The sequence below is a fragment of the Osmerus eperlanus genome, chromosome 10 (genome assembly GCF_963692335.1).
Source record: "Osmerus eperlanus chromosome 10, fOsmEpe2.1, whole genome shotgun sequence".
Taxonomy (NCBI): domain Eukaryota; kingdom Metazoa; phylum Chordata; class Actinopteri; order Osmeriformes; family Osmeridae; genus Osmerus; species Osmerus eperlanus.
In genome coordinates, this window is record NC_085027.1 from 9,604,467 (window position 1) to 9,631,360 (window position 26,894).

The 26,894-nt window shown below is 37.5% G+C and overlaps 2 protein-coding genes across 3 annotated transcripts; both read left to right on the plus strand.

The window, feature by feature from the left end:
* Window positions 1-888: 888 nt before the first annotated feature.
* LOC134028146 (excitatory amino acid transporter 2-like) lies at window positions 889-15,011 on the plus strand. Of its 2 annotated transcripts, none has more exons than XM_062471529.1 (11): window positions 889-953; window positions 6,461-6,600; window positions 7,157-7,309; window positions 7,513-7,763; window positions 7,852-7,960; window positions 8,214-8,340; window positions 8,623-8,856; window positions 9,994-10,188; window positions 10,442-10,576; window positions 10,718-10,931; window positions 12,079-15,011. In XM_062471529.1, exons 2-11 carry the CDS (start codon window positions 6,471-6,473, stop codon window positions 12,148-12,150), a joined length of 1,620 nt encoding a protein of 539 aa, XP_062327513.1. In that variant the 5' UTR covers window positions 889-953; window positions 6,461-6,470; the 3' UTR covers window positions 12,151-15,011. The 2 variants fall into 2 exon arrangements, with proteins under 2 accessions (XP_062327513.1, XP_062327512.1); XM_062471528.1 differs by lacking the exon at window positions 889-953 and adding an exon at window positions 4,142-4,432.
* A 1,425-nt stretch (window positions 15,012-16,436) lies between these two features.
* Window positions 16,437-19,688, plus strand: apip (APAF1 interacting protein). Its single transcript, XM_062471649.1, has 8 exons — window positions 16,437-16,556; window positions 16,656-16,747; window positions 16,860-16,960; window positions 17,073-17,121; window positions 17,232-17,349; window positions 17,630-17,765; window positions 18,549-18,716; window positions 18,856-19,688. The coding sequence occupies exons 2-8, from the start codon at window positions 16,694-16,696 to the stop codon at window positions 18,953-18,955; spliced, it is 726 nt and encodes a 241-aa protein (XP_062327633.1). The 5' UTR covers window positions 16,437-16,556; window positions 16,656-16,693; the 3' UTR covers window positions 18,956-19,688.
* Window positions 19,689-26,894: the final 7,206 nt, after the last annotated feature.

Below are 26,894 nucleotides of genomic sequence, written 5' to 3' on the forward strand. Positions count from 1 at the left end.
ATTTTTTGCATAGTTACATTCAACAGCTTATTATATACTCAACCTATTCAATGCATTTTGGAACATTCTGTAGAGCTAGGGAATACTAAGAAATGCATAATAACCATAATGATCTGTTCACTGTTCACCTATACATGTGTAGGTATGTGCAAAGCATGTTTCAATTGAAGTGTTAATGTGTATGTGTTTGTGTGCACATGCGTGTTCATGCAAGTGTGTGGGTATGTATGCGTGAGGTCCATTGCCGACTGTCCAACATGTGCTGTCAGTCATGGAGGATTTACCATCCTTATCCCCTACTACTCAGACTCAGACTGCATTCTCCCTCACTCCTATTTAGGACTCACCTTTGAGCCAACACAATTACATAAAGCATGCTGGCCAACCTAACCTAAACAACAACCCTTTCTGCTAAGGAAGGATGCTAAAGGGTCATAGAGTCTACACTCTATGACTTAATATGTGATTTTTGCCATTTTAAATAACACTGGGACCTTAAAAAAAAAAGTTTTCGAAAAATATATTATAAGGCTGAGAAACTTTATTATATGTTATTTAATAAACTGACCGTATGTAGTGATTGTTCTAACGGTCCTGACTTTTGAATTTACACCACAGTGTCCTGTGTTTTCAAATGAAACTAAAAATAGTAACAGGGAAATACTTTCCCTTAGAATAACCCTTTCCCCAAAAGAGATGAACCTCTCACCTCCAGTCCCCCCCACCGGAGGTGTGTTTGTACAGTGTGTGTCTGTGTGTCTGTGTGAGCTGCAGAGGGGGAGGTGCAGGGATCTATCACAGTAGAGAAGGAAGACCAGGACCTGAAGCAGCAACTGAATAAACTTGCCTACAGAATTACTGATAATTCATTCTAGTAGGATTTAGAGTCTACTCTCTTTAGGCAGTAGCTGATAAATCCTACAGGACAAGACAAGACAATACACTTTCCACAGGTAAGCACTACCCAATTGATATATAAAGTAAAAACTATAGTATGATGGATTGTGTATGGCAAATATGTATAGGCATGTTTATTATAAACATGCTTACAACTGAATGTTTATTGTAGGTATATTAGATTTGTATAGGACAGTACAAGTGATGGAAATTCAGCCTGTGTCCAGATTTAGCCAATGTCTTATAGGATAAAGGTAATGGTTGGGAATGCTGTGATAATGTCATGCTAATTATGGTTAAAGCATGTGACCTGTGTCGTTGGCACAAAGGTCGTTCATTTTGCTCAAGTAATTATTGTTTTACTCAACAAATGAATCTTTGTATACATGCATGGTGAGAGAATGGATGAGATCTGCAAATTAAGTGAGATGCTTTTACATTCAGAGACTTTGTTGCAAGTGCTGAAAAGACAAACACATGCACACGTTCATTCATCATTCACAATCAGAATTATAATGCACCTTAAAACGCTTTACCTAAGGGAACATTTTGATTTAAAGCAATGAGGATGGATGACATTTCTTTACTTCATTTATCAGCAGTCCACGTGACTGACTGCAGTGAAATTAAGTTGTTTACTTATAAATTGTGTACAGTATATATACACCGAGATATTCTCCTTCACAAAGCATGCACAGTAAACACCTATGCAATGCAATGAGAAAAGTATCCCCTAAATGGTCAATTAACAATTAATAGGCTTTATGTAATAAAAAGCCTTTCTAAGCATTCCATTTTCAGATGCCTTTAAATGGACAGTTGCTGTGGTGATATAACATAAAATAACATGCTTTCATAATTTCCGAGTAATGTATGTTGTGGCCTTTAAGTGATGTCTTGTTCAGTCCGAACACATGGGAATGATAATGTTGGGTTGTCACCATTGCTTCCTCCTCTTACCCTATTTGATAATTCAACAAGTTTGATCTTGAATCCTCTGACTCACACATGCAAACTGACAACCCTTCATAAACACTGTAATAGCCAGTGAGCATTATAATGCAGAATGTTAACACATTCAATAATTTCTCATAAACAAAAATAATGTTACAGATAATAATTTGATTCGCAAACTGCAATGTTACTCACCACATTATCAAATGTTCTTCATACGTTTCATGAGCTCACAAAATGTATTTAGCAATTTTCTTCATGTTATTTGGTTTGTTTGTGTCAGTTTGTAACTATAAGAAAAATCATGTACATCCATTTGGTGTAAAGTACATCACAGTGCATCATGCCTTCAGAAAGAATGAACAACCATGAACTTTTCTACATTTTCCTGTTATAGACAATGTGTAAGATGGGCTTGTTTTTGCCATCGGTCTACATGCAATACACCCATAATGAAAACTGTAAAACAGGAATTTATGTGTTTCTGCTAACATGTTGTTGAAGCACTTTGACTTTGGGACTGATGTTGCCTCCACCATTCTTCATTGTTGAAATGGTGCATAGTTCCCCCTCATACATACAACCAATAAGAGCAAAATGTTAGTTGATTGTTAACAAAAATGCCTCAATGGCACTCCTCTGTTTAGTCATTGAATTAAACCCTCCCATATCAGATACACGGTTTTCATTGGCCCGGCAATTTTCATGTCGGAGGGAAAACTGTTTCAATGGGAGGGGGGCCAAGACCAATTTGAACCCCCTTGTCATGCAACCATGTCCCATGTCCCATGTCACATAACCCAACATTGTGTTATGTGAAAGGGGATAGTGCATGCATGAGATTTATATTCTATTACCCAGAATTTGAGTTACTATATGTCAATGGTCTTGACTAAAGACGCACTCACATTTGTGTAACAGTTTGCTATATAAAATGTGTTGCAATATTTTTTAGTGAAAACTAAGAATATTGGGTAATCCAAATAACAAAACCTATTTGAACACTCAAGCAAATCATATTATTACAAAATGTTGTCATGATCAAGTTTCTCTCAGTTGTATTACGAAAATGTCTCCATATGCATGCAATGGTGTGTGATGGATTAGGAAAGCTCAGGACAGATTAGTTAATTATAGACACCTGTTGTCTAAGCGTGGCGTGTGTGGTCAGGCGGCACAGCACAATGAGTACTCGAGGTTGGAGAATGGGCGGAGCCAAGCCAGGGGCACACGCTCCAGCAGATGACCCACCATCTGCCCTGAGCATCATCTCACTTTCCCTGATTCAGGATATGCACAGCTCAAAGATGGTTAACTTTGTACACCTGGATCAGAGAGCAGAGATCAACTTGCTAGCTCCATAGTACAATAGCTATTTCCTCTAGGAATCTTTTAGTTCATTTTATGTTTTACAATGAATTGTCTTCTTGAAGAAAAGTATTATATGTCATGCACAGGTAATTGGGACATTTGAAAAGGTAGGGAAAAAGTTGACCAAATTACATATCCACCTTATGTTGGAATTTTCCTTTTGGGAACGTTACATCTCATCAATGCACACTATTTGGGTATACAGCAGTGATCTTCCAGTTTTGACTAAAGTCCATTTGATTTGAATTTATATTTTAGTACTTCAAGTTCATCCAACACAAAGGATGGCAACACTAATACACATGATATGAGGACCTCATGTCCTCAGAACCCTCACACAAAGAGATATGTGTCTCCTACCACGTGTCAAGTGCAGTCAGTTTCCCTAGTGCAGTCCTCAGAGTAATTTTGTTACTGCAGCAGAGAATGTGGTTATTATAGGGTGATGTATAACAGTGATGTTCAAAATTCTGAAGTGAAACATTTCCTCAAATTGGAAGCATTCCCTCATGGCTGAATGATTTGAATGGGAACTTTACTAGAACTTTCCTCAGATTTAATGTTGAATCAAATGTTTGAGCAAGCACATATTTCTTAGGTAGGAGTGTGAAAAACTTTGAGTTTGTTGTGGGGACTCATGGGCAAGCCAGACACATGGATCAAAAGCAGGTTATTCCGTTTGTTATTAGACCATGGGCTTGCAGTCTTTTGTTCTCACAGTTTTAGGATCTACAGCAGTGAGTCTTTAACTGATCATACATTAAAGGGTAAAAAGTTCATTGCCTGCTTTTTGGAGGGATTAGACTGGAGGGGGAGAGGGGGGTGGCAACAAGGATTTTCACTTTCTGCGTACAACAAAGCTTAGCTGAATAACTCCGCCCTTCTTCTCTGGGAGCCCACAGTCCACCCAGACGGTTTCTCTGTTCAACTTTACATATGCTGTTGAATGCTTGCTTTTGTGACTACGGATACCATTCAACTACTTTCATGATCTCCACTCGTTCTTTGTGTACAACTGGACACTGAGAAGGTTCTGCCCAATCGTTGTTCAGCCCAGTGTCTGTACCTCCTCCTCAGTCCCTTTAACAGGGGATAAATAACTTTTTTGTGGATTTGGACTTGATCGCCAGATGGATAAATCGTGACTCCTCTGATCATTCTCTAACTTTATACCAAGCAATTCCTAATTCAGCGTCAGACTCAACTACAGGTAACATGAAGATGTTTGGGGACTTGTGGCTGATACGTTATGTTGTTGTTTTGTCCTCTGGATGTTCGTAAAACGTGTTACTGTTTATGAACTTTCATCTGTGTTTATTCTATTATCTTATGACAACTGTTAGTGGCTGCTAGGGATTTTAAATGGTAGGATGACTTGATGCTGTTGCAGATCAGATGCAGATCAAGGCTTCATTAAGTAGTATGATGTATACTTCAACTGAAGTATATGAACCCGGTAGTGACTGGTATTTATTTGCATCCTGAAATAAAAAGACAAATGCACTAGCACAGGTAACTTGTATGAGACCTCTGATAATTGTTATTTGACCTTCTGATGGACACTTGGAGGTCATCCCTTTTTGCCAAGGTTTGACACTTGGTACTCTTCCAGTCTTTTTATCTTTGACCTGCCTGCATCATCCAGGTCTAGCTTTTAGGGAGCTGTTGATAATCACCAGCCTAAGGAAAAATATTTGAAATCGCTACTATCATTAGGCTTTCCTAAATTATTTAACCGTCACAACCATTTTTAAGTCTAACGGAATTGTATGCTTGTTGCATCTGTTATTTCTCACACGTTTTTTTATTTTCTGTTGCTATTGTCAACATGCCCAATAAATATGGCATTAAGCATGCAGTGTTAGCATACCACATTTCATGCAGCAGTGTTTTAATTTTTGCAGTGGCTTCCACTTAAGTCAAGTCTTTATTGTAAACTTACACAGAGTTTGGCCGAGCAAGAAAGAACACTTTTGACCAAAAGGCCTTGAAGCAAATTGTAATCCCCTGTTCATGGCTCTGTAATCATGGCTTGGCGAGTGATTGGTGACACCTTAACATTTCCTGGCAAGCCCCTGTGTGGTTATGCAACTCAATCAGCAGTGTGCTTGACAAGCTAATTTTATCTTCTTTAATAAGCTTACGTCTCATTTGAACAGGAGCACAAGGTATCAGACTGGTCTCTGATTGACTTGGTGAGGCTCAACTGTTCCCAACCTCTGCCACGCCACTTGAAGAGCCTGCACCCTCACGTTTTAAGTTGAAGAGAGTTTGCATAAAAAAGAGATGACAGTTGTGCAAATATAATTCAAAGATGATTAAACATGGGTCATTCCTTCTCAAACCTCTCAAGTCTCTATTACAATAGCAATCTATTTAAAGGTGTGTGCTTAGAATCAGAGCCATGAGAATATGACAGTCTTCTTACTGTTGTAGGCCCAGGCATGTCACATGATCTTTGATACAATTCCAACACACATGAAGCACACATTTGTGTCCAAATGCCAGGAAGATGTTGAGTTACCTAACATCACCAGGTTACACTTGTTAAAGGATTTAAAGAGCTGTGGGGTGGAAGGTTAAGTCAGAGAGCTTTTAAGCCAGACCACAACAAAGCCAAGAGACTTGCTGTGCTGACGTTATCAGGCTGACCGATGAAAGGATGGGCAGAAGTGTGAGATGAGGGGATGACCTGAAAGTGAGGTCTGCGATCTCATAGGAACAAGATTACTGAGAAGCTCCATCACTGGTGAATTGCTGTGTCCTCAGACCAGCTCAGGAGGTGATCCTCCTGGATAAGCTTAAGTCTCTAACTGTCCACAGACATTTGGCGCACACATAAACACACTTGAATTTTTGAGTGATTAAATATTACCTGTATACACGTGCACAAACAAACAAATGTTTTTTAGTCCATGTGATGGAATGCGAAGAAAGGACAATGGGGTTGTGGTGACGTCATAATTTAACTCTCTAATTTCCCATGTATTTTAAATACCAGCAGACATGATAATATTGTTAAATAGTAGAAAAGTGAAAATGGTAAAAAAAATAGTAGCAAGTGATCCTTTAAAAAAAATAATTGTGCATGTTTTCCACTCACTAAAATGAATAGGAATACTTAAATGTTTTAGCAGTTAATAAACAGTTATCCTGCAAGACATATGTTTGATATTGTGTGATGACAGTGAGGCTATAAACAAATGCAAAATTCATCATAACTCTCTCTTTCTTTCAGTGCCAACACAATGCAGAAGCAAGTGGAGGTCAGAATGCATGAAAGCCATTTGGAACCCATGGTGGATCCTCCTGAACCTATGTGTTGGGGAATATGCGATAAAATTATGAAGAACATGGTTCTTACCCTCACCATCCTTGGTAAGTTTTCTCAATTTAATTTAATATGAAAATGATTGTATAAATAGATAATTTAAATATTAGGGACATGTTTACATTTCTAATAGTTAAAAGGTTATAACAATTCCTTGCCATTGCTACTGTAGCATCCACTGATTGCTGCTGATTGCAGTTTTTGCTTTAATGGATGGATTTTGGCTGTTTACAGAACAATCAAAACAATTTTGTGCAATTGTACAAAATTTGCAGTTGAAATCCTGGCTAGTTATTGATCACAAGCAAAGTGATGGTTTTTAGAAGCCTTTAGGCCATTGAAGTCTTGGAGGATCAGAAGTGGCTCACACATTGTTTTATTACTGACTCCTGCTTTCGTTTTTCCCAATACAGTCAATTGGGAACTAATGAATTGTCTGCACAGTCCAATAGATTTGCTGTCATTTTGATAAAAAATAAAATCTAAACCCTAGTTTATTACCATAATAATGGAGTCAGATCGTTTTCATGATTATGTATCTGTGTTACTTTGTGTACTTTGTAGGGGAATAATGGTCCGTTTGTGTTCATCTATATTTTTTAGGTGTGTGCCTGGGCTCCATATCAGGAATGCTGCTGCGGTACATTTCGCCGCTCCCCCCTGATGTCATCATGGTTATTGCATTCCCAGGAGACATCCTGATGAGAATGTTGAAGATGCTCATCTTACCGCTAGTTGTTTCTAGCCTGGTTACAGGTGAGTGCAGTTGAAAGAACCGAGGGTGGTCATAGGATCATATGGCAACAGATGTATAGGCTGTTTTGTTCCCATGACATTTTATTACCCTTAAAATCTTACTATTGCATATACTTGCTATTCAGATTCTTTATACAACATTAATTGTAACAAATCAGTGTATTTATTGATTATTTGGTAAATAAAACTGGACTCTTCTACAGGACTGGCTGGTCTTGACGCCAAATCCAGTGGTCGTTTGGGCACAAGGGCCATGGTGTACTACATGTCCACAACAGTGATCGCTGCTGTCCTGGGAGTAATCTTGGTGCTGGTCATTCACCCAGGGAACCCTAAATTAAAGGCTAACCTTGGTCAGGGAAAGAAGAACGATGACGTTTCCAGCTTGGATGCCTTCTTTGATCTAATCCGCAATCTATTCCCAGAAAACCTTGTGCAAGCCTGCTTCCAGCAGGTAAGAAGCATCCATAATTGTTTTACAAATTCACGTACACTGAAACTATGGCACATAATATCGATGTAATATTTGTTTCTCACCTTAGATCCAGACAGTCAACACAAAAACCCTGGTGCCCACCAACAGGACTAAAGCACCACCACAGTTCACCATCAAAAAGTCCCTTCAGTTCAAGAGTGGGATGAATGTCCTAGGTTGGTACAATTACATTTCCTAATTTAGTAATTTGCGAGAAAATATTACAGTACAAGGATATTTTTTATTGTAAATTAACTCTCGGAGAGGGCCAATCTCAAGTCACTTCAACTTGTTCTGGACCATTATTTTTATATGTAGACATACGAATAAAACCTTACTGGTGCTTGCATAAGATGCCACCAGAAATCATGAGTTTTGGTTCAGGGACTTTAAGACAATTTCATAATTGATTCTTATCTGGAATTGTAGGTCTTATTGGATTTTTCATCGCTTTTGGAATTAGCATGGGAAGAATGGGAGAGAAGGCCAAACTCATGTTGGAATTCTTCAATGTCCTCAACGAGATTGTTATGAGGCTTGTTGGCATGATCATGTGGTAGGTCCCAACAAACTGTATAGCCAATTTAAAATAACCTAAAAATGAAATCCTCACCTCAATTAAATCAATAACCTATTTTCCTACTAACCTATGTTTGTATTCTCTCTTTTTTCTCACTCTCCTGACCTCTTGCCCTTGACCCTAACATTATCATCCATTTATTTTGACCCTACTACTTACCTAACTGAAACTATTAATCTACATAACATTACAAAAACACTACCCACTCTGTCCCAAAACCTAATCCTAACCCAACTCAATCCAATGCCCAAACTCCAGGTATTCACCAATTGGTATCGCATGTCTCATCTGTGGGAAGATCATCTCGATTAATGACCTGGAAGTGGTTGCTAGACAACTGGGGATGTATATGGTCACAGTAATAGTGGGTCTCCTCATTCACGGTGGCATCTTTCTACCTTTAATATATTTTGTCATTGTTCGGCAAAATCCCTTCACCTTCTTCATGGGCATCTTCCAGGCTTGGGTCACTGCGCTTGGAACTGCATCCAGGTACAAGAGTCTCCTCAAAATGTTATTGAAAAACCAAAGCTTGTTGGTCAGTCCAGAACTATTATGATAGGATGAATAGTATTGCAATGGATAGTCAGAGAATGAAGAAGTAAAAAAGTAAATGGGTCTGACAAAAATAATTGTTATGTATATCATTCCCTGTATCCAAAAGTGCTAAAAAATCTATGACAAATTAGTGAGTATCTTAAAGTTTGTATTATAACCTTGATAACACTGTCATCTGAATCAATTACTGAATCAATACTGAAGTATTCAGAAGTGGCAACCATAGATTATAACATAATTTACACGTCAGTACAAATCATTTTTATCATTTTAAAGATATATATTTTAGACATTTCTGCTTTATTGTGATAGTGACAGGAAATGTAAGGAAGAGAGAGAGGGAAGAACATGCAGGACATGGCTCAGGCTGGAATCAAACACCTGCATTAAGGCCTTAGCCTACATGGTGCACGCTTTACCTGGTGAGCCACCTGGAGGAACATTATCATTAGGCTTTATCCTACATAATGAGAGACCATGTGATGCTTTGAGGACCAAATAATGTGCAAGTCACATTTGGTCTACTTTCGACAGAACCGCTTTACTGAAACCTGTGATACTTACTTAAAACAATATTAAAACAAAAATACTAAATTAGTTCTGTTCTGACTCAAACTCAAAGTTGAAGAAAATCCCTTTCAGATTAATTCATGGTCCACTCCACCAAAGTTGTTTGACAACTGCTTTTGGTATTTTTTTTCTTCATTTTAATAAACAGAGTAAATTATATTTTAAGTACATTTATATGTATAAATATAATGCCATTCTAAGCGTAATTCAGTTTCTGAAACATACAGTACAAGACATTTTTCAAAAACTTAACAAAAACGTAACTAAAATGTTAAGTTTGTTCTGTCAAGATTTATCTGTGAAGGTATTCATTTGTTTATTCTGTTAATTTGACCTACGACACTCTTTTATTGCAATATATTTAAGATTTTATCATATCAATAATATTGTTGTGTTTATTTAATTTAGTATTATTTAATTTTGTGTTAGATTTGTGTTAGATTCTTAATTCATTTTTAATTATGTTTTCTCATCTCTTCATTTGCATGTGTTTTCTCTTAGCGCTGGAACCCTCCCTGTCACTTTCCGATGCCTGGAGGAGAACTTGGGCATTGACAAGAGAGTGACACGATTTGTGCTCCCTGTGGGTGCCACCATCAACATGGATGGCACTGCGCTATACGAGGCTGTGGCAGCCATCTTCATTGCCCAAATGAATGGCATCCATCTGGATTGGGGACAAATTATTACTGTCAGGTATGTCTCCAACATGACACTTCATTTTGAAATGTTTTAAGTATATTATAATTAAAAAGGTCTGAATTCACATGCCCAAAAACAAACACTGCTGTAGACTCTTTGACAAAATAACCTTTCTCAAGGTAACAATGTGAACATGCTTCTTCTAGCATTATGTCTTGCTTTTAATCTTTTAACCCTCCTATCTGGATACTTTTCGAAGGTCCTAGTACTAAGTGGAATAAACTATGTTCTGTGATCCCAACTATAGTCTGACTGCCACTTTGGCCAGTGTGGGAGCTGCCAGTATCCCCAGTGCTGGACTGGTAACAATGCTTCTGATCCTAACTGCTGTTGGGCTACCAACCCAAGATATTAGTCTATTGGTAGCTGTCGACTGGCTGCTGTGAGTACAATGCCCAGTGTACACATGCAAACAGAGAGACACACATAAAACTGCATCATTCCCTAATTTCAGAAGTATTTTTAACTGAAAGATTTACCTAATGGCTCTTGTTTCTTTGTCTTTCCCTCCCGAAACATTCAGGGATCGGTTCCGTACCTCTGTCAATGTTGTTGGGGACTCGTATGGAGCAGGAATCGTGTACTACCTCTCCAAGGATGAGCTTGACATGTTTGATGCCCAGCAGGCCCGAGTAGATGAATTTGAGATGTCAAAAACACAATCCTTCTATGAAAACAACACCAACCAGTGTGTTTATGCTACAAACCACAACTCCGTCCTGCTAGACGACTGCAAGGTACATTTTACCTTTACGGATATAGAGACGTGCATGTAGAAAAATCCCCCCTGTTTCCAGTCTGTGTTGTGTCGTGTTGTTGTTAAATTTAAAAATAAATATTTATAAGGATATTTTGGAGCAAACAATGTTAAAGGTGAACAAGCTGAATAAATATGTTTACATTTATTCCTCATTCACCTGTAATGAAAAAGCAGTTTTTATCAAGTCGTTTTCCTTAAATAAGTTATTTATTTCCAAATCTTATCAATATTTTGGTGTGAAGACCATATTACCATCACCACATAACATCTGATTTTTATTTAAAAACTTCCTTATGAGAGTACTTTTCTTTACCTTTTTAGATATTGTATCCTTATGGAGTTTGCCTAAGGTGTATTTAAGGAACCTATTTTGTCTTTTATCAAGCATTGCTATGTGTTATGCTGTGATATGTCTTCGATGGTCAAAAGAAAAGGGGTGTGACGATTTTCTTAATTGGACATGTATTTGTGGCAGCCCAATCAAAATAATTAAATAAAAATGTTGGGCAATAAAAAAAAAAAAAGTTTTTATAGGTTAAGGGGTATTCACGAAGACTGCTATTTCATTATATTTTATCCAAAATAACCAAAAATGCCTATTAAATCCTTCAATAGTCATTTATGGCAGCCATCTTTAACACATTACACCACAATATTAAAACAACAATGCTCTCATTTTCAGAGCATTTATTCCTTATAAAAATCCATGTGCTTTGCCTGTATGTGACAACTGTTGTTGTCGGATATATAGTGGTAATCAGTTGCTTTCTGGTGTGCTTTACATTTTTTCCAAAATCTTTTTAATTTGATCAGTTATTTAGTATTTTGTTGGGCAGAGAATCCATAACATACATGGCCAACATAGAAAACAAAAAAACTATCATTGTTTTGATATTTTCCTGTCTCTAATTAATTGCATTGAAATCAAAATCCAAGATACTTACAGTGTCTACTGACAGTATACAGAGAGTATTCACATCTTTTAGTTTTAAAATCTTCAGATTCACAGTAAATAGATGGCCAAAAAGTATTGACACATTGGTTTCTCTGCTCCCAACCCCTGACAGTTTATATATGACTGTGCCTTGGTCCCAAAGTTAGATGTCCCTGGTAATTGCTTTCAGGTAACCATGGGCAGAAATGGCAACGCTGCAGATTTCTCTCTTGTTGAGGAGGAACCATGGAAACGCGAGTAAAGTAGATCAAGACCCTGCTCCGCCTTACCCTGAGTTCCACAAGCTTTTCTCTCTGCCGACAAAACAAACACGATAAATCAAAAGTCAGAGTGAACTGAACTAGTACACAACTCAGTATGGGTCCGACATTCTGTTTTCAGTTGTCTGGCCAGAGAACCTACTGTACCATAACGCGTTATGGTTGATACTTTTGTCCCAACTGATTTATGAGTAATATCCATGATATCTATTATAGAAATAGTGCTTACCAGGCACTATGCTGTGAGAAAGATCCCTTCAGATGGCTGTATTGTGAGCCTTATTCAATGCTGCATGCTCTCTGATATACACAGATTAGTGATGTATTTTCTGCTGTTGTTTTTTCTATTAAAGGATCTGTTTTGATTTGGTTGCAGATCAGAAAATACAATATGTGCTCATGAGATAGGTTTCTAAGTTTCTGCTGTACAAGGACTTAAGTATACTAATAATTTCTACTCTGTCAGGTAAACATTGCTCATTTATTTTTTAGTCCAAGTTATGTGGATCCACGGCATCTTCAATCATCTTATCAAATGTTCCATAATTGTTTATTATTAATTGGTTATCAACTTAATTCATCCATGCTTTCCAGAGTGGCTTTGACACCTTCAAAACTTGCTGCCTTTTAATAGCACTAAGTCTGAATTAACTTTGAAAGCCTTGGTAATGCATACTCTGGGAATTCCCAAGACAGACAAGAACATGGGAAATATTTTACAACCTTAATAGTTTCAGGAGTGCACTGCCCTTCAGTACACATGAACATTAGCAGCAAACAGGTTCTGAAATTGTGAAAAATCAGCAGGGTTAGTAAAGGGAAGCTGACAAATAAACTAAATGGAACCCCTGGTGACAGAATGAGAGAAATGCAGGTTAATAAGGAAACAAATGCTTCAATACCTTTGACTGTTTTGACTTTAAGGATTAAACTCTGGTGTCGGTACACATGCTCAAGCCACTAGCACTAGAGCTTACCTCTAGACTTAACCTTCTAAAGAGGGGTGGAGTTCTTCTCTAAATGCGGCAGCATATTTATAGACAGCGGTCAAAGCAGGAAGGGGTATTAGGAGAAACGTGTAGAGGCAGGTACAATTGTTGGGTTCAGTCCTATACAACAGCACAAATACACCAACCATGTGTATTAATCTATTTTTTGTTGTCTGTATATGTATATGTCTGTTCATCTCTGTCCAAGTGTGTATATTAATTTGTTTGTGGATATTTGTGTGTGAGAGAGAGCAAGAGCGAGAGAGAGACAGAGGGATCAAAAAGAGAGTAAATAGACCGACGTACAAACTGAGAGAGACAGAGAATACAGGGTTCATACACAGGGTTCAAGCTTGTTACTCTGCAGTTCAGTGCACTCTATCCATGCTGTGTGTTTTCTTTCAAATTGTTTATTTATTTGCTAAATGAACAACCTTGCCTTGAAGATGTCAACTGCAAACTGCAGTTAATGTGATGATTATGACAATGTTGATTTACAACAACATTTTCCATATTGTTAGAAATGTAGTTCTGAGCAAGAGAAAGTCCAGTATCAACTCCAGCAAAATACTAGTGGCACAATCTATGAGGAAGGCTGGGCCATCCTTGTTGAAAAGGTTGTGAATTATTCCCAGAACCTACTGTATATGCAGTGTCGACATGCTAAATGTAAAGACACCAGGAGTAGCTTGCCATTAAGGACAGGATCAATCTGCCACTGGAATATGTGTACAGCAGTGCATTGTACATTCACTTGGGTCTGGACCAATAAGATTGCGCAACAAAAAAATTGACCTTGCAGTGAATGCTGGGGAGGGTCATTACAGACTGCTGAATTCAACACAAGTAGTCTGTAAAAATCATTGAGATAGAAACCAAAACATTTAGTAATTTTGCACCATCTTATAATTCCACAATTAAAGTGCCTCCTTGCACTTTGTATACATATTCTAGAACAAGTACATATGAAATGTATAGAATTCTGGCAATTTTTGTCACTTTTTGCTATCATAACCTCTGTTCAGGTTTTTGAATAAGATACTGTACAGTAGGAACACCATATAACCAATTTAGAGTGATGTTGCTAGACTTTTTATTTTGGATAGTGATCAACTAGTTTCATATACATTTACATTTCATATATTCATATCCCATTGTTTTGTCTTTTTTCAGAAAGCTAGATAATGTTTATACCGAATTTAATCAGCAGTGTTGTTGACAGACATACTGAAAAGAGAACCGGTTTTCACATGTCTACTGTGAACTGGGTGGTGTTATTTGATCATTGTTAACTTTTGTTAGAGGATAAAGTCAAATTAACTTGTGTAATTTTCTCAGAGCTAAAGCAAGACAAGGTGCCTGGCAAAAATACCAGCAGCTATGTCTACATTTTTTAGCTGAATCTCAGAATGCAAAGCAACCATTTCAGTTATGAAACATACTTGAGTCTTCACTTAAATCTTGACATGCATCTTCAAAATCTACCGTAGATATCAGGAGTTATTTTAGAACAATTTTTTTGTTACATCTTTCTTAGTTTGGCTTTTTCCTCTTTTCATTTTTATATGAATACTTATTTTAAAATGTAAATTTAGATAATCCTACTTGTCTATTTTGTATCTGTTTTTGATTCAATGCACATATTGGTCCAAGATTGTATAAAAAGGTTGTCCTCACTGTTGTCTGACCTCTTCAATTGTAATTTCGCTTTAGTTATATGTTTGACTGTGTGAATGTGGATGGGAATGAAAGCTAAACAAAAAATGATATTTATTTTATTAAGACAAATGGACATGTATTTTACTACTTCTTGTATACATGTAACTATCAAAGCAATAAATGTTTATTGGTGAGATGAATGTGTCTTTATTTCACCAGGGGGTGTTGTGAAATAGGATACTGAGTATCAAAACATAATTTGCATAGTTTTAAGACTGGATGAACTATAACAGCTTTTGCTAAATATACAAATAAATGAATATTGCAAACAAACTTACTATATAAATAATATCTTTCATCAATCACCTTCGAAGCAAAATCACAAGAAAACCTAAAATTCTCTTATTTTAGTACATCTCGACCTTGTTTTCAAGGTCGACCTTGACCGTCAATTAAATGTTTGTATCCATAAATGTAGCCAACAAAAGTAAATCAAAACACTTGTTTTGGGGATTTTTTTTCTCCAAACACCATTTAGATACTGATGAAAACTGTATGATTATGATTCTCACAGTGATTTATACACAGTAAACAAGGGATAGACACAAACGAAAATAGTTCACCGTTCATCAAGTGAACAAAAAACAATAATAGCCTAATAATTACCAATTACATTAAGTTTTCTCATTATGGGGGACACCCTAATTTAAGTTTAAGTTTAAGTTCGGTGTTCTCGAAGTATTTTTAATAAAAAATTATGTAGTCTTTAGATTTATATTATATTCAACTTTATTGAACAAGTACAAGTACAGTACAACGAAAGGCATGGTAAACAAATGCCCATCCTTAACCCATAAGTTGCAACGTGACAAACAGTCCAAAAATCAGTTTTTCAAAGACAACTTTCACATCACAATATAATGTTTTAACATGTTTTGTCTTTCATCTGCAGCATATTCCAATTCAATTTCCAGGAAAGCTCCTCCAAAGGAATAACTGTAGAAACGCAGATACCTCATTCTTTCTGTGTGTACTCATCTGAAGAGATATTTTCCCTTGGCTTGTTTTTGGACAGGAATTCTTCTTGTGCCCCCTGCTGGCCTACTCAGCTAGCGTCTACTTTCTGGGTATTGTTGTCTATACCCTCAGATATCAGACTCTGTCCTTCAGTATTAGATGCAGGTGAATGTGGAATTAGGCCTGTGACCTAAAGGAATGTTTTGAGAGCCAAATCACAGATAATTATTGAAAAAATGAACACACCAAAAGAGTAGACTAGAAACTTTTTTTAGACTGAACTTTTGCTCATAACAAGGTCTGTAGATTTGCTCGAAAAATCAGGTAAATATTTCTGGAAAGAGACATTGCTGTTGAGTTTATCAAATTAGGCAAACTATTAGGACGCTTTGAGCTCCACAAGCTAAGAGCCGTAGGTCCAACATATCCGAGAGAAGGCAGTAGGTCTACAGGCCGATACATTAAAAACTCTCTCGATAGATTAATAGCACTACAGGTAAGAGGACACTTTTGTATTTAAGATTTTTGGCTAAACCATCCCTGCAAGTTCTGAAGTTGGACTAAATGCTGCTATCACGGTCCAGTCCAGTAGGTGGCACTGCCATAAACGTTTGAACAGCAGCACAGAATGATTCTGTCGCACAAGTATGACGATTCATTCACTTTAATAACGTTGTAGCTCCTAGATGTCGAGTGCAATGTTCTTGCGATATTAGTCCAAGGTAAGACTGGACAATGTCCTCACAATGTATCAAATGTAAATGTTATTTACTTGGTATATACACATGTCATGTGTGTAATTGTAATGGCTATGTTGCCAGGGAGAACAAGCAATATCCAGGCAATACCTACAACGGAAATGTCTTCGCTATGTGACACAAGCAATGGAGAGAGTCATGCTGATCCATGCCAGGTAATGGCCAGCTATCAAACTCATACCAAGATGTAGTAGTAACTTGTTATCAACATCCATTAGTCTAGAAGCATGGGTTTATATGTTAGAAAATATTTGGTTCATGTTTCAGGATAAGGAACATCCACGGATGCTCATCCCAGAATTGTGTCGGCTCTTCTATCAGCTGGGCTGGGTGACCGGGACAGGCGGAGGGATAAGTTTGCGCCATGGGTAGGACTAAGTATTTTCATGTTACTACAATTGAATAACAGCGACATTGAAATACTTATTTTTTTTGTGAGTATCCTTTTATTTACGACTACATCTCTGTCACTGCTTTCAGAGACCAGATTTACATTGCTCCTTCAGGGGTCCAGAAGGAGAGAATACAGGTGGGTGCTTTATGCTAGTGTACATAGATAGAATTCAGTGTTTAACTATTTTTGTGTGTGCGATTTTGACAGGACATGGTTTATGTGTCTGTGTAAATGTGACTCTGCAGCCAGAAGACATGTTTGTTTGTGATGTGGCGGAAAGAGACATCAGTTCCCCTCCTGCCTGGAAAAAGCTGAGAAAGAGCCAATGCACCCCTCTGTTTATGAATGCCTACACAATGAGAGGTGAGACCCCCACCTGCAAGGATCGAATACGTATGTAGAGAAAATGTAATAGTCCAGAGCAATGTAGGCATACTATGTATGCCAAACAATAAAATAATGTGAAGGACACAGCAGTCTGGGCCAGTCGAATTGGTGTGATAAATAAGTTACTTCACTGTGTTATGAAAGCTGTATGCTTCATTGAAGCAAAGATCATGTGAATGATGCAAAAATGTGTCCCAGCTTTTCACTGTAAAATGTTTAAACTGTATGTGCTCCTGTACTGTATTCTAATGCTCAGCGGCCCAGGCTGTCATACACACCCACTCAAAGGCTGCTGTCATGGCAACATTGCTGTATCCTGGCAAGGAATTCCGGATAACTCACCAGGAAATGATCAAGGGAATTCGTAAGGGCAACTCCGGCACCAACTACAGGTGGGCATCTTCAGGCTGCTTTTAAATTAAGCAATATGAGAGGGAGTGCGTACTTGAAATCAGCCTGGCTGTGATTCGGTAGTAGATCCAAGGCAGCAGGCCGTGTGCTGACAATAATCAAGTGGTGCTTTTATTCAGAAATAACACACAACCTTGGGTTGTGGGTTATACTGTTCTTACACAACAGTTCTACTAGCACCATTTAGTGTTATTCTAGTTTACACAACTGTTTAGACAACAGATTATTTTTTATTATTTAATCATTTATTGGGCTCACATAAAATAGTTCTGCTGTTTCACAAAAGCAGATTGTGTTTACTATTTTTTTTTTATAGATGGAAAACGGTAATGTAATCGGGAGAAATACACATTTAGGTAAAAGGCCCAGTGCTTTTACTGCCATATATCATCACTCATGGAATGCCTTGTGTCCAATCAAATTAGTTGGTCGGTACTAACTGTTGTATGAGGTACAATGATACAAATATCCGATTGTGATGGAAAGGAAGGGTTGTATATAAAAAATGTATAGATCTGTGCAAAAGTCTAAGACATACATTTTAAAAAGTAAAACAAAAATGACACTGCCTCATTTGGGCAATGAAAATAAAAGTAGTGTTCTGTTTTCATGTTAATTTCTGTATGAATATCTTAATTAAACAATTCCGTCCATGTTTTCCATAGTATTGGAACATATTCGTCAGCATGGGATACTTTGCATTGATCAACAACAAGAGTTAAATAAATCTATTAATTCACTGTTGATTGCCTGTGTATTGGCAGATACAATGACACACTGGTAGTGCCAATCATTGAGAATACCCCAGAGGAGCAAGACCTGAAGGAGCGTATGGCACTAGCAATGGAAGAATATCCTGAAGCTTGTGCAGTCCTGGTCCGTCGTCATGGCGTCTACGTGTGGGGAGAAACCTGGGAGAAAGCCAAGACAATGTGAGAATTATTGGCCTCACATTAACAATCTTATGTATTGTACTGTACATATATGTTTAGTTTTTTTGTTTTGAAGAATTTGAAAAGGCAGTTATTTCTGAATATACTGGGATTGAACTGACTGATTTGTCTGTTCCAGGTGTGAGTGCTACGACTATCTTTTTGACATCGCTGTCCAAATGAAACAGTGTGGACTTGATCCTTCTGCGGTCCCCTCTGAAGAGATTGACATTGTTTGACGATAGACATAACTGGTGCATGATAAACATTTGGGGCTTTAATAGATCTTTGTAAAGCAATGCAGATTTATGGTTGTTAGGTTGGGAAGTTTGGTATCATATGATTACGTAGCCTAACTGCTTGTCCTTTATTTGCCTTTTACTGTTCCTATTGGTGTGTGACAACTACAACACTTTTTCATGCTAGTTGTGTCAGCAGGTTTCTTTGGTCCAACTGTTATTGACAAGATCTTTGGTTCAGAAGAAAGGCTATGTGTGCTTTTCTTCCAGCCCAGAACTAAGACACTTTTAAAAGTTAAAGTGTAGTGGTGCCATTGTTGTTTGCCAGAAGGAACTGTATTGCATGGTTGGGTGGATTTTCACTTTTAAATGATATGCATTGTGTGTTTTCTATTCAAGAACTATAAGTACACGTGATGCTCGTGTTTTAAAATAATACAAAGCTTATTACCCAAACTGTTAGCGATCCCTTGTCGAACACAGATCATTGGTAATTATGCAGTGGATCAGATGATGAGCAATAAAGAAAATGTTAATTTGCTAAGATTTATAAATCAACAGAGAGATGTGTGACAGCCTAAGAGCTTTTTAAACAATGAGTTATGCCCCAGTGTTGTGGCATCCACATCTCATGGGAAAAGGAACACTCAATGCTAAGCCATATTTTTTTTATTGATAATGAAGTAAATGTGTTTGATTTTTAAGTTAAATAAAAGCCTTGTGACACGCTCAATGGTAGTATTGACACTTAAAACAGTATCTTCACAACTCTTAACACACACAACACATTCTTTGTTGATCTGTCAGTAATGTTCATTTTAAATTTAGTACTGACAGTTAGGCAAGTAAAACATTTGAACTGACACTAATACTTTAACAATGTAACGGCACTTGAATTGCCTCACTGCATCACTACACTCCAAAACGGCATAATTTATTTTTGTGATAAAATAATGCTATTTTCTTAGAATAATTGTACTCCTACAATAAACAGTAAAACATCACACAACTCACAGTATCAGCCAAGCAACAGATCCTCTAGGACTTGATGGTTTAATGCAGAATGAAACCTAATATGTACCACCCTCCCTCGAATATTCTACAGTAGGACATTCACAGATTAACTCTTAACCCTTGTGTTATCTTCAGGTCATTCTGACCCATCAGTCATTGTGACCCACCATCGTATTGCGACAACTTTACAGCATACAAAAACAAAGTTTTTTAACCGTTGGGCTGTCTCAGACCCCCCACATTGCAAAGGTTAAAAGAAAATTATTTTTATTTGTTTTTGTATTGGGTAAAATTGGGTAAACACAACGAAGGTTCGTTATGAACCTTTGGGTCATGTGACCCGAAGGCAGCACAAGGGTTAATAAATGTTACGTCCACAGTCCCGACTTCACACTTCAACATAAAAACAAAACAGTTATGTAGATATGTTTCCACATCTACTGTAGTTCAATGTAATACGCTTTTTTGCCACGGATTTTGGAAATGCATTAATGCCCTTAACTGCAGATGAGTAAAGGTGTCATTTTAACCGACAGGTACTAAAAGCACTTTGGGAGTACATTTTGGGCCCAAAGTGGTTTGCCCTCCATAGGTCAAAAAGGAAATTACTGCTCTATCAGCTGTAGACATGCAATTATTCAACCACTCATTGAGCTGGTGGCTGGTTTCCCCTAGCACAATTTGAACTAAGTATTTAGTGGCTAGCAAGATACGTTATCTATAGTTAGTTAACTTTAAGAACATAAGCTGCATATGATTTTGTTCATGGTTGTGAAAATTGCATTTTATCTGACCTGACAATGTGACCAGAACAATGGAGTCTGTAGGGCTTGTGTAGCACTTTCTACAAACACTTGTTTCATTTAGTCTTCTGGGCAACTCCCGCTCAATGGTCACCCATTGGGGATCATGGTTTTGGCATACGGAATAGCTTGTAACCTAAAACAAAGGTGAGCATTTCAAAATACCAACTATATTTATGAAAAGGTAAGTTATTTATCGGCATTTGAAATCAAAATATTTGTAGAAGAGGGCAGGTTAAAAAATAATAATAATTGGATAGTGAAATGTATGACACTAAATTGACACACATTTTTTTATGTAAAAGAAAGTGCAGGAGTGTGCACAGAGATTTGAGTTCCCTGAACAGATGGCTCAAATGACTGCTTAAAAATGTGTGTTTTACTAGTTAGGAATTGATTAGCACAACTTGCACAGTAGTATTAAAGTGCCTAGACTCCCTGTAACCTATTTACTATAAAAAATCTAATGAACAGGTGCTCCTGCGCCACATACACCCACTAAGGACCAACTGACTGCTAAATTATTTCTTTTTTTTAACTCTACAAAGTTCAATGTCTGCACTATGCACTTCATATGCAAAATAACATATTGTATCCATGCGGCTATTCAGCACTTTGCACTTTATTCCTATATGTTGTTCTTATCGTATATGTTGTTTTTTAACCTGTTGATGTCTGTTTCCACTATTATGTCAAATGTTAAAATGTTGTATTATGCACATTTGGAGTATGGGTAAATGCAATTTCGATCGTCTGTGTAAGTACTTGTTGCATGGTCTGATTGACAATAAAGTTACTTTGACTTACACTACTATTAAGAGTCACATTAATTCATTGGCCTGACAAAACATGATTGATAACCATATGCCACTCTGAGACCCCATAGGCTTCTGGTTCATCTTCAAGCATTTGTCCTTTTTATGACTAAATACACTGCATCCTGGGGTTGCACTTACATTCTGACTGTAAGGGATGGACTAGAAGCACTGGATCAGACCAGTGTTATATTTGGCTCTTATTTTATTCATTTGATGCTTATGGTAGTCATTCTTATCCATCAAGGAAAGTCCTGGCACACCTGAGTTTAGGTTGTACTGAAAGTGAATTTGTTAAGCAATGGATTATTTTTCAGTGCTATTTGATTCAGGAACCTTTACTATTACATGTATGTTTTTTCTTGTACTTGGTAAATACATAGCCGAATAAAATTGTCTCCATCATAATACAATTTGAAATGTATATAATTTTCATTTTCTATGGCAATATTATGTCAAAATAATGAAATCTTCCCATATCCACATATCTTCGTTACTGAATCTTTTATTCTGGATCACATTGTCGCCCTACTTTCCGCTGCAATAAACTGCCATGACAAACCACCCACTTCATGCTACCCCCCAGCGTCTAGCCACGTCTTCTGTCTAGCCCACAGCATCTTTCAGCGTGCCTGCCAAGTACAAGTTACAAGCACGCCACAGGGACAGAACTAGCTAGCAGGGCCTGACTGGTGAACAGTTCAAATGATCAGAAACACTGATCTCTGTCTCTGGACAGATAAGACAAGGCAGGAGGACAGTGATAAATCTAAGAAATGCGTAATTTTACAGCAATAGACCGACATACTGGATGAAAACGTGTTTCAAAATCATACTTCAGCATGAATTCAGTTGACTTAAACCACAAATTCAACTGTAGTTCATGGTCTGTGACATTTTTGTTTATTTATGCCTTAAAGATTATGGTGGGCAATGTCACCAATTCCATTACATGTAGCCACTTTCATGTAATGAATTTCAAGACATCAAACATCTCATTGATCAACATCAAACCACAAAAGGCCTATAGAACCCAAGATTTATATCAAGCCCGTTGGCTTCAATACATTTTGGTGGCCAAGGTAATAATTCTGACATACAGCCAGAAGACAGGTGTTACCAAGCTTGGAAAATCCATGACAGGTGTGCATTCATAATCTATCCAGTTCTTTAACCTGGCTCAAAATAGTTTTAAACCCATCCGAAATGGGGAAACTAACCCCTGATTTCATGCTTACGTTCAAGACGGCATAGACCTATCACGAAGCCCGAAGCACGGCGAGCCACTCTACTGCGCAAGACGTGTTCAACATGGTGCTGACTGTATCTTGGTTTTTCCAGCCTAGATACACCACTGAACACTTTCCAAAGAAAAAAAACAGTATGCCATCTTTAAAGAGCTTTGATGCTTGGTCTACTTAATAATAGGTCTATGGTGCCCTTGAGATCTAAAAATATTGGCCTATGGCTGTAAAATGTATCATTGTGAAACCTACACAAATAATTCAACATATCTAGAAATATTACGTTTTGACTTTGTACGCATATTTTCTTTTGTCTGCACATAAGAGCTAAAAGTGTACCATGTAGAATCATGAGTCACAGTGTACATTGATGCCTGGACATATCTAGATACAGATTGTAGCTTAGTTGGGGTTTTTTGTGAGCTCTTCTGTTTTTTACTCTAGCCAAGTCTTTATTTGTGCTGATCCTCATATTGATTGACTAGCCTGTGGACAGTGGAGCATCAGACAGAGGCTTGTGGGCGTTTTATGATGTCTCCTCATCCTCTTTCCATCCAGCAAAGTGCTTAAAGACAATCAATCTTAACTCCTCTCTTAAGGAGATGGTGTCGGTCATGAGGATGGTATTGATCTGTGTGGAGAGGTCTTTGAATGATCTTTAGTCAGTCCCCAAACCTCAAATTGTTGGCAGAGGAAAATGCTAATTTGAAAGCAGAAACCAACCCCTGAAGGCAATGCAGTTGGTAGAATCAGATTTACAATGTATATAGTAGCCCATTAAGGTCATGTTTCACACAACATGTTTTAGATGCAGGGTGACAAATGAACAGACGTGTCAAAACAGACTGAGACCTTTTATAGTTACGATTGTTATGGGAACTTCACAGGAAACACTAAGGTAAAACGTGTTGTCTCATCTCTCTACTCTCATTGTTTTAGCTTTAGGCATTATTTCTCATAGCCAACATCTCCCTCAATTCTATGTACGTGACATCAAAAGAAAATTCAAGACGAGATATTCTACAAAATTACAAAAAGCACAAATAATAGTAAAATCCACTATGTTTCATCTACCAAGGCTCATTACCATTCTTTGCAGAAATCTGGGCCTGTACAGGAGGTCACATGACCACCACTCAGTACAGTTTTTGGAGGTTATTCAAATTCAATGAGGACCGAGAGTAATTAATCAAAATAATGTATTTAGGAGAAACAAGGCAGTCAGAGTTAAATATTGGTGAAAGGTAAGGTATTTGACTCCAAGCCAATGTATCCATAATGGCATGGTAGGAGGCAACTGTACATCATTTGTATTTTATATTGTTTGGCTGCCTCTTCCAGTAATATGCTTTATCTGTACAATGTCCTGTTACCCAAAAGCAATACCACCAAATTATAGTCACCCATTAGTTCTTCAAGAACGTCGTTTTTACAGTAAGTGCATTTTGTGCAGCATAGTACCATAGCATTCCAAATTTGTTTCCTTAATAGTCTTTGGTAGTGTTAAATGAAGACTATTCTACTTGTTGGAGTGAAGAAGTGGGTTCATAATCGGTCTGACTTTACATATTTCATGGACGTGTGTGATTATATAAAACATCATTCTAGAGACTGAGGCACTTTTCATTTTCAGTTTTTTTTCTCCCTCTCTTTAACTCTCATACAGACTTTTCTGGACTGTCCTAAAATCTGTCAAATTGATTACAGCACTGCATTTGCACAGATGTGAACGTTTTAAACTCTTCGGAATCCTTTCAATGGTGTTATGTACCTATAGAACAGGGTTTTTTTCTAAAAAAATTTGTTTAGAACATCCCTTTCATGAAACCTTGATGCCCAGAAGGTCTTCCTTCTGTATCACCTTGAAAATGTTAAATAAGATCCCATCTCTCTCATCCTGTAAATACATTTAGGCCAGACGTGACTGAAATACTCTTGCCTTAAAGTAACAGAACCGAGTCACACTGAAAGTGTCAGACTGATACTCTGCTGAGGTTTGGGTGTGAGGAATAAAGCCAACTCACCCTTTACTCTGTGCATTGGCCTCATCTTCTGCATATCCGTCTTTGGGGGCGGCCATTTTAAATATTAAGCAAGCCAGAGAGAACAAGTGCTGTGGGACGTCAGCGATTTTAATAATTGAAGAACAGCCTTAGTAGCTTTGGAAAATCCTTCAAATTCTTTCCTCTCTAATCCTCAACTCTTCTTTTTTTTTGGCTTGAACATGCCTGCAACATGCCAAGATAGCTGATCCAAAGATCCCAATTGGCTGAAAAAAGGTTGGATGAAGAGCAAGAAAGCTGGGAATTAAAAAATTAGAAAATTCATTCAAGGCCAAGGATAAATTCATTTTGACAACGCAAAGGCTGTGGGCATAACCGACAGAAAATAGCAAAAACATGCCATTTTCCCTTTGTGAGTTGTTAACACTTAAGTCGTCCTCCCAATATGTAATTAGTTTGACAAGCATTTAATTCCCAGGGTGTGTAACATTATGATGGGACGTCTAAATAATTGTCTTTGACAATTGTTATGACATCATGTATCATCATGCGTAAATTCTGCAGTAAAACTCAGAACTTACTAACATGTCCAACATCTCTAAGTAGCCTAGAGGTACAGAATGGTTCAAAACTGACCACTATCAAGAAGAAAACGTTCTATACTGACTTTTAACACGTGCTGCTATCAATGTTGGCAAATATTTTCTCACATTGTATGTTGACAATCCGTGTAGATTATTTTTTTAATTCCACACAAGGTGGTTGGATGGGTTTGGGAAGAGAATAGAAAGCGAGAATACTTTTTTTCAACATTCCTGATGAAATTCGCACTTAACAGGTGTCAGAAGACTACAATAGTCAGTAATAGTATTTTAGACATTACTGTATTAGAAGCTTTTTTTGACATAACCATTAGAGTGTGTGTGTGTGTCAAACTGTACATGGATGTATTATGCTAACTATTTATTATCTGAAGCTCTCAATTGGAACGGAATGGCATACACCCCCCCACCCCGACCCCCACCCCACCCCCACCCCACCCTCCCTTTGTGCACCGATATTTTTAGATATATTTTCTGCTGGCAAAGTCTGACATCTCTCTAAATTAAAATTCATATTTCATCAAAGCCTGCATAAAATGCTGATTATAGAAAATACATCAATATGTATCCCCAGTGTCTGAAGATGAAAGTGTTCTAATCTTTCATAGTTATGTAACCATTACACCATTAATATTACTTTCCTCACCATAATGTACAGCAATGGAAAACAGTATTTTTACCTTTACATGGATGGGTATTCCAGGCTTCTACATGTAATGATTGAACTTGTGGTTAATCTACAATTGCAAGATACACAACATTGTCAGGAGACACAATGTAATAATTATAAAACACCACCTGCCCAATACATTCAAAGACTGACTATTTTACAGATAAACATTTTGGTAGTGGTGTAGAGTGGTTACACACTTGGTTTGGTGTAGAAACAAAACGGACATGAATTATTTGGTACTTAATTTTGCTCTGCTAAATCTAAGGCTAACCTTCTATTAACTTAATTTATCATAACACAACCTTAGCCAATGAAAAAGCCAAGCAACACAAACTGGCAAATTGCACAAGTTAGAATGACCGATGAAAAAGCAACCTAGATTCCTTGCCGAGGAGTGCAAATTGTGCCATAGACATGATTCTGCACACAAACTTGACTACCTGCAGGTGGCAACCATGGTCTACCTCATCAAGAAGACACACACGCACACACGCTACTCGTCCATACATACTTTCGGCATAGCTTTATGTGTTTATGTTATATTGTTATTTATTAATTTAATTTATTGTTAATGCATGCATTGATGTCCGGTACGATGGACAGGAAGGGGGCTTGAAAGTTAGAGTGTAATGCAGTCTGTGTACCACAGAAGCGCAAGTATAAGCTTTCTAGATCAGTGCGCCACGGCCATGCAATTTAATGAATTCCATGTGCTCTCTATTCAAGTCATGGACTGCACCAAGTGTCTGCGCGACTGTGCTTCATTGACGTGTTAGGAAGGAACA

Excerpts from the sequence above, each read along its gene's own strand:
- LOC134028146 (XM_062471529.1), top strand. The coding sequence starts at position 6,471 with ATGCAGAAGCAAGTGGAGGTCAGAATGCATGAAAGCCATTTGGAACCC. Across the intron at positions 8,857-9,993 it reads GCGCTTGGAACTGCATCCAG|CGCTGGAACCCTCCCTGTCA; the intron begins GTACAAGAGTCT and ends GTTTTCTCTTAG. Across the intron at positions 10,932-12,078 it reads TCCTGCTAGACGACTGCAAG|GTAACCATGGGCAGAAATGG; the intron begins GTACATTTTACC and ends AATTGCTTTCAG.
- apip (XM_062471649.1), top strand. The coding sequence starts at position 16,694 with ATGTCTTCGCTATGTGACACAAGCAATGGAGAGAGTCATGCTGATCCA. Across the intron at positions 16,961-17,072 it reads GGGATAAGTTTGCGCCATGG|AGACCAGATTTACATTGCTC; the intron begins GTAGGACTAAGT and ends CACTGCTTTCAG. Across the intron at positions 17,350-17,629 it reads GAATGCCTACACAATGAGAG|CGGCCCAGGCTGTCATACAC; the intron begins GTGAGACCCCCA and ends TCTAATGCTCAG.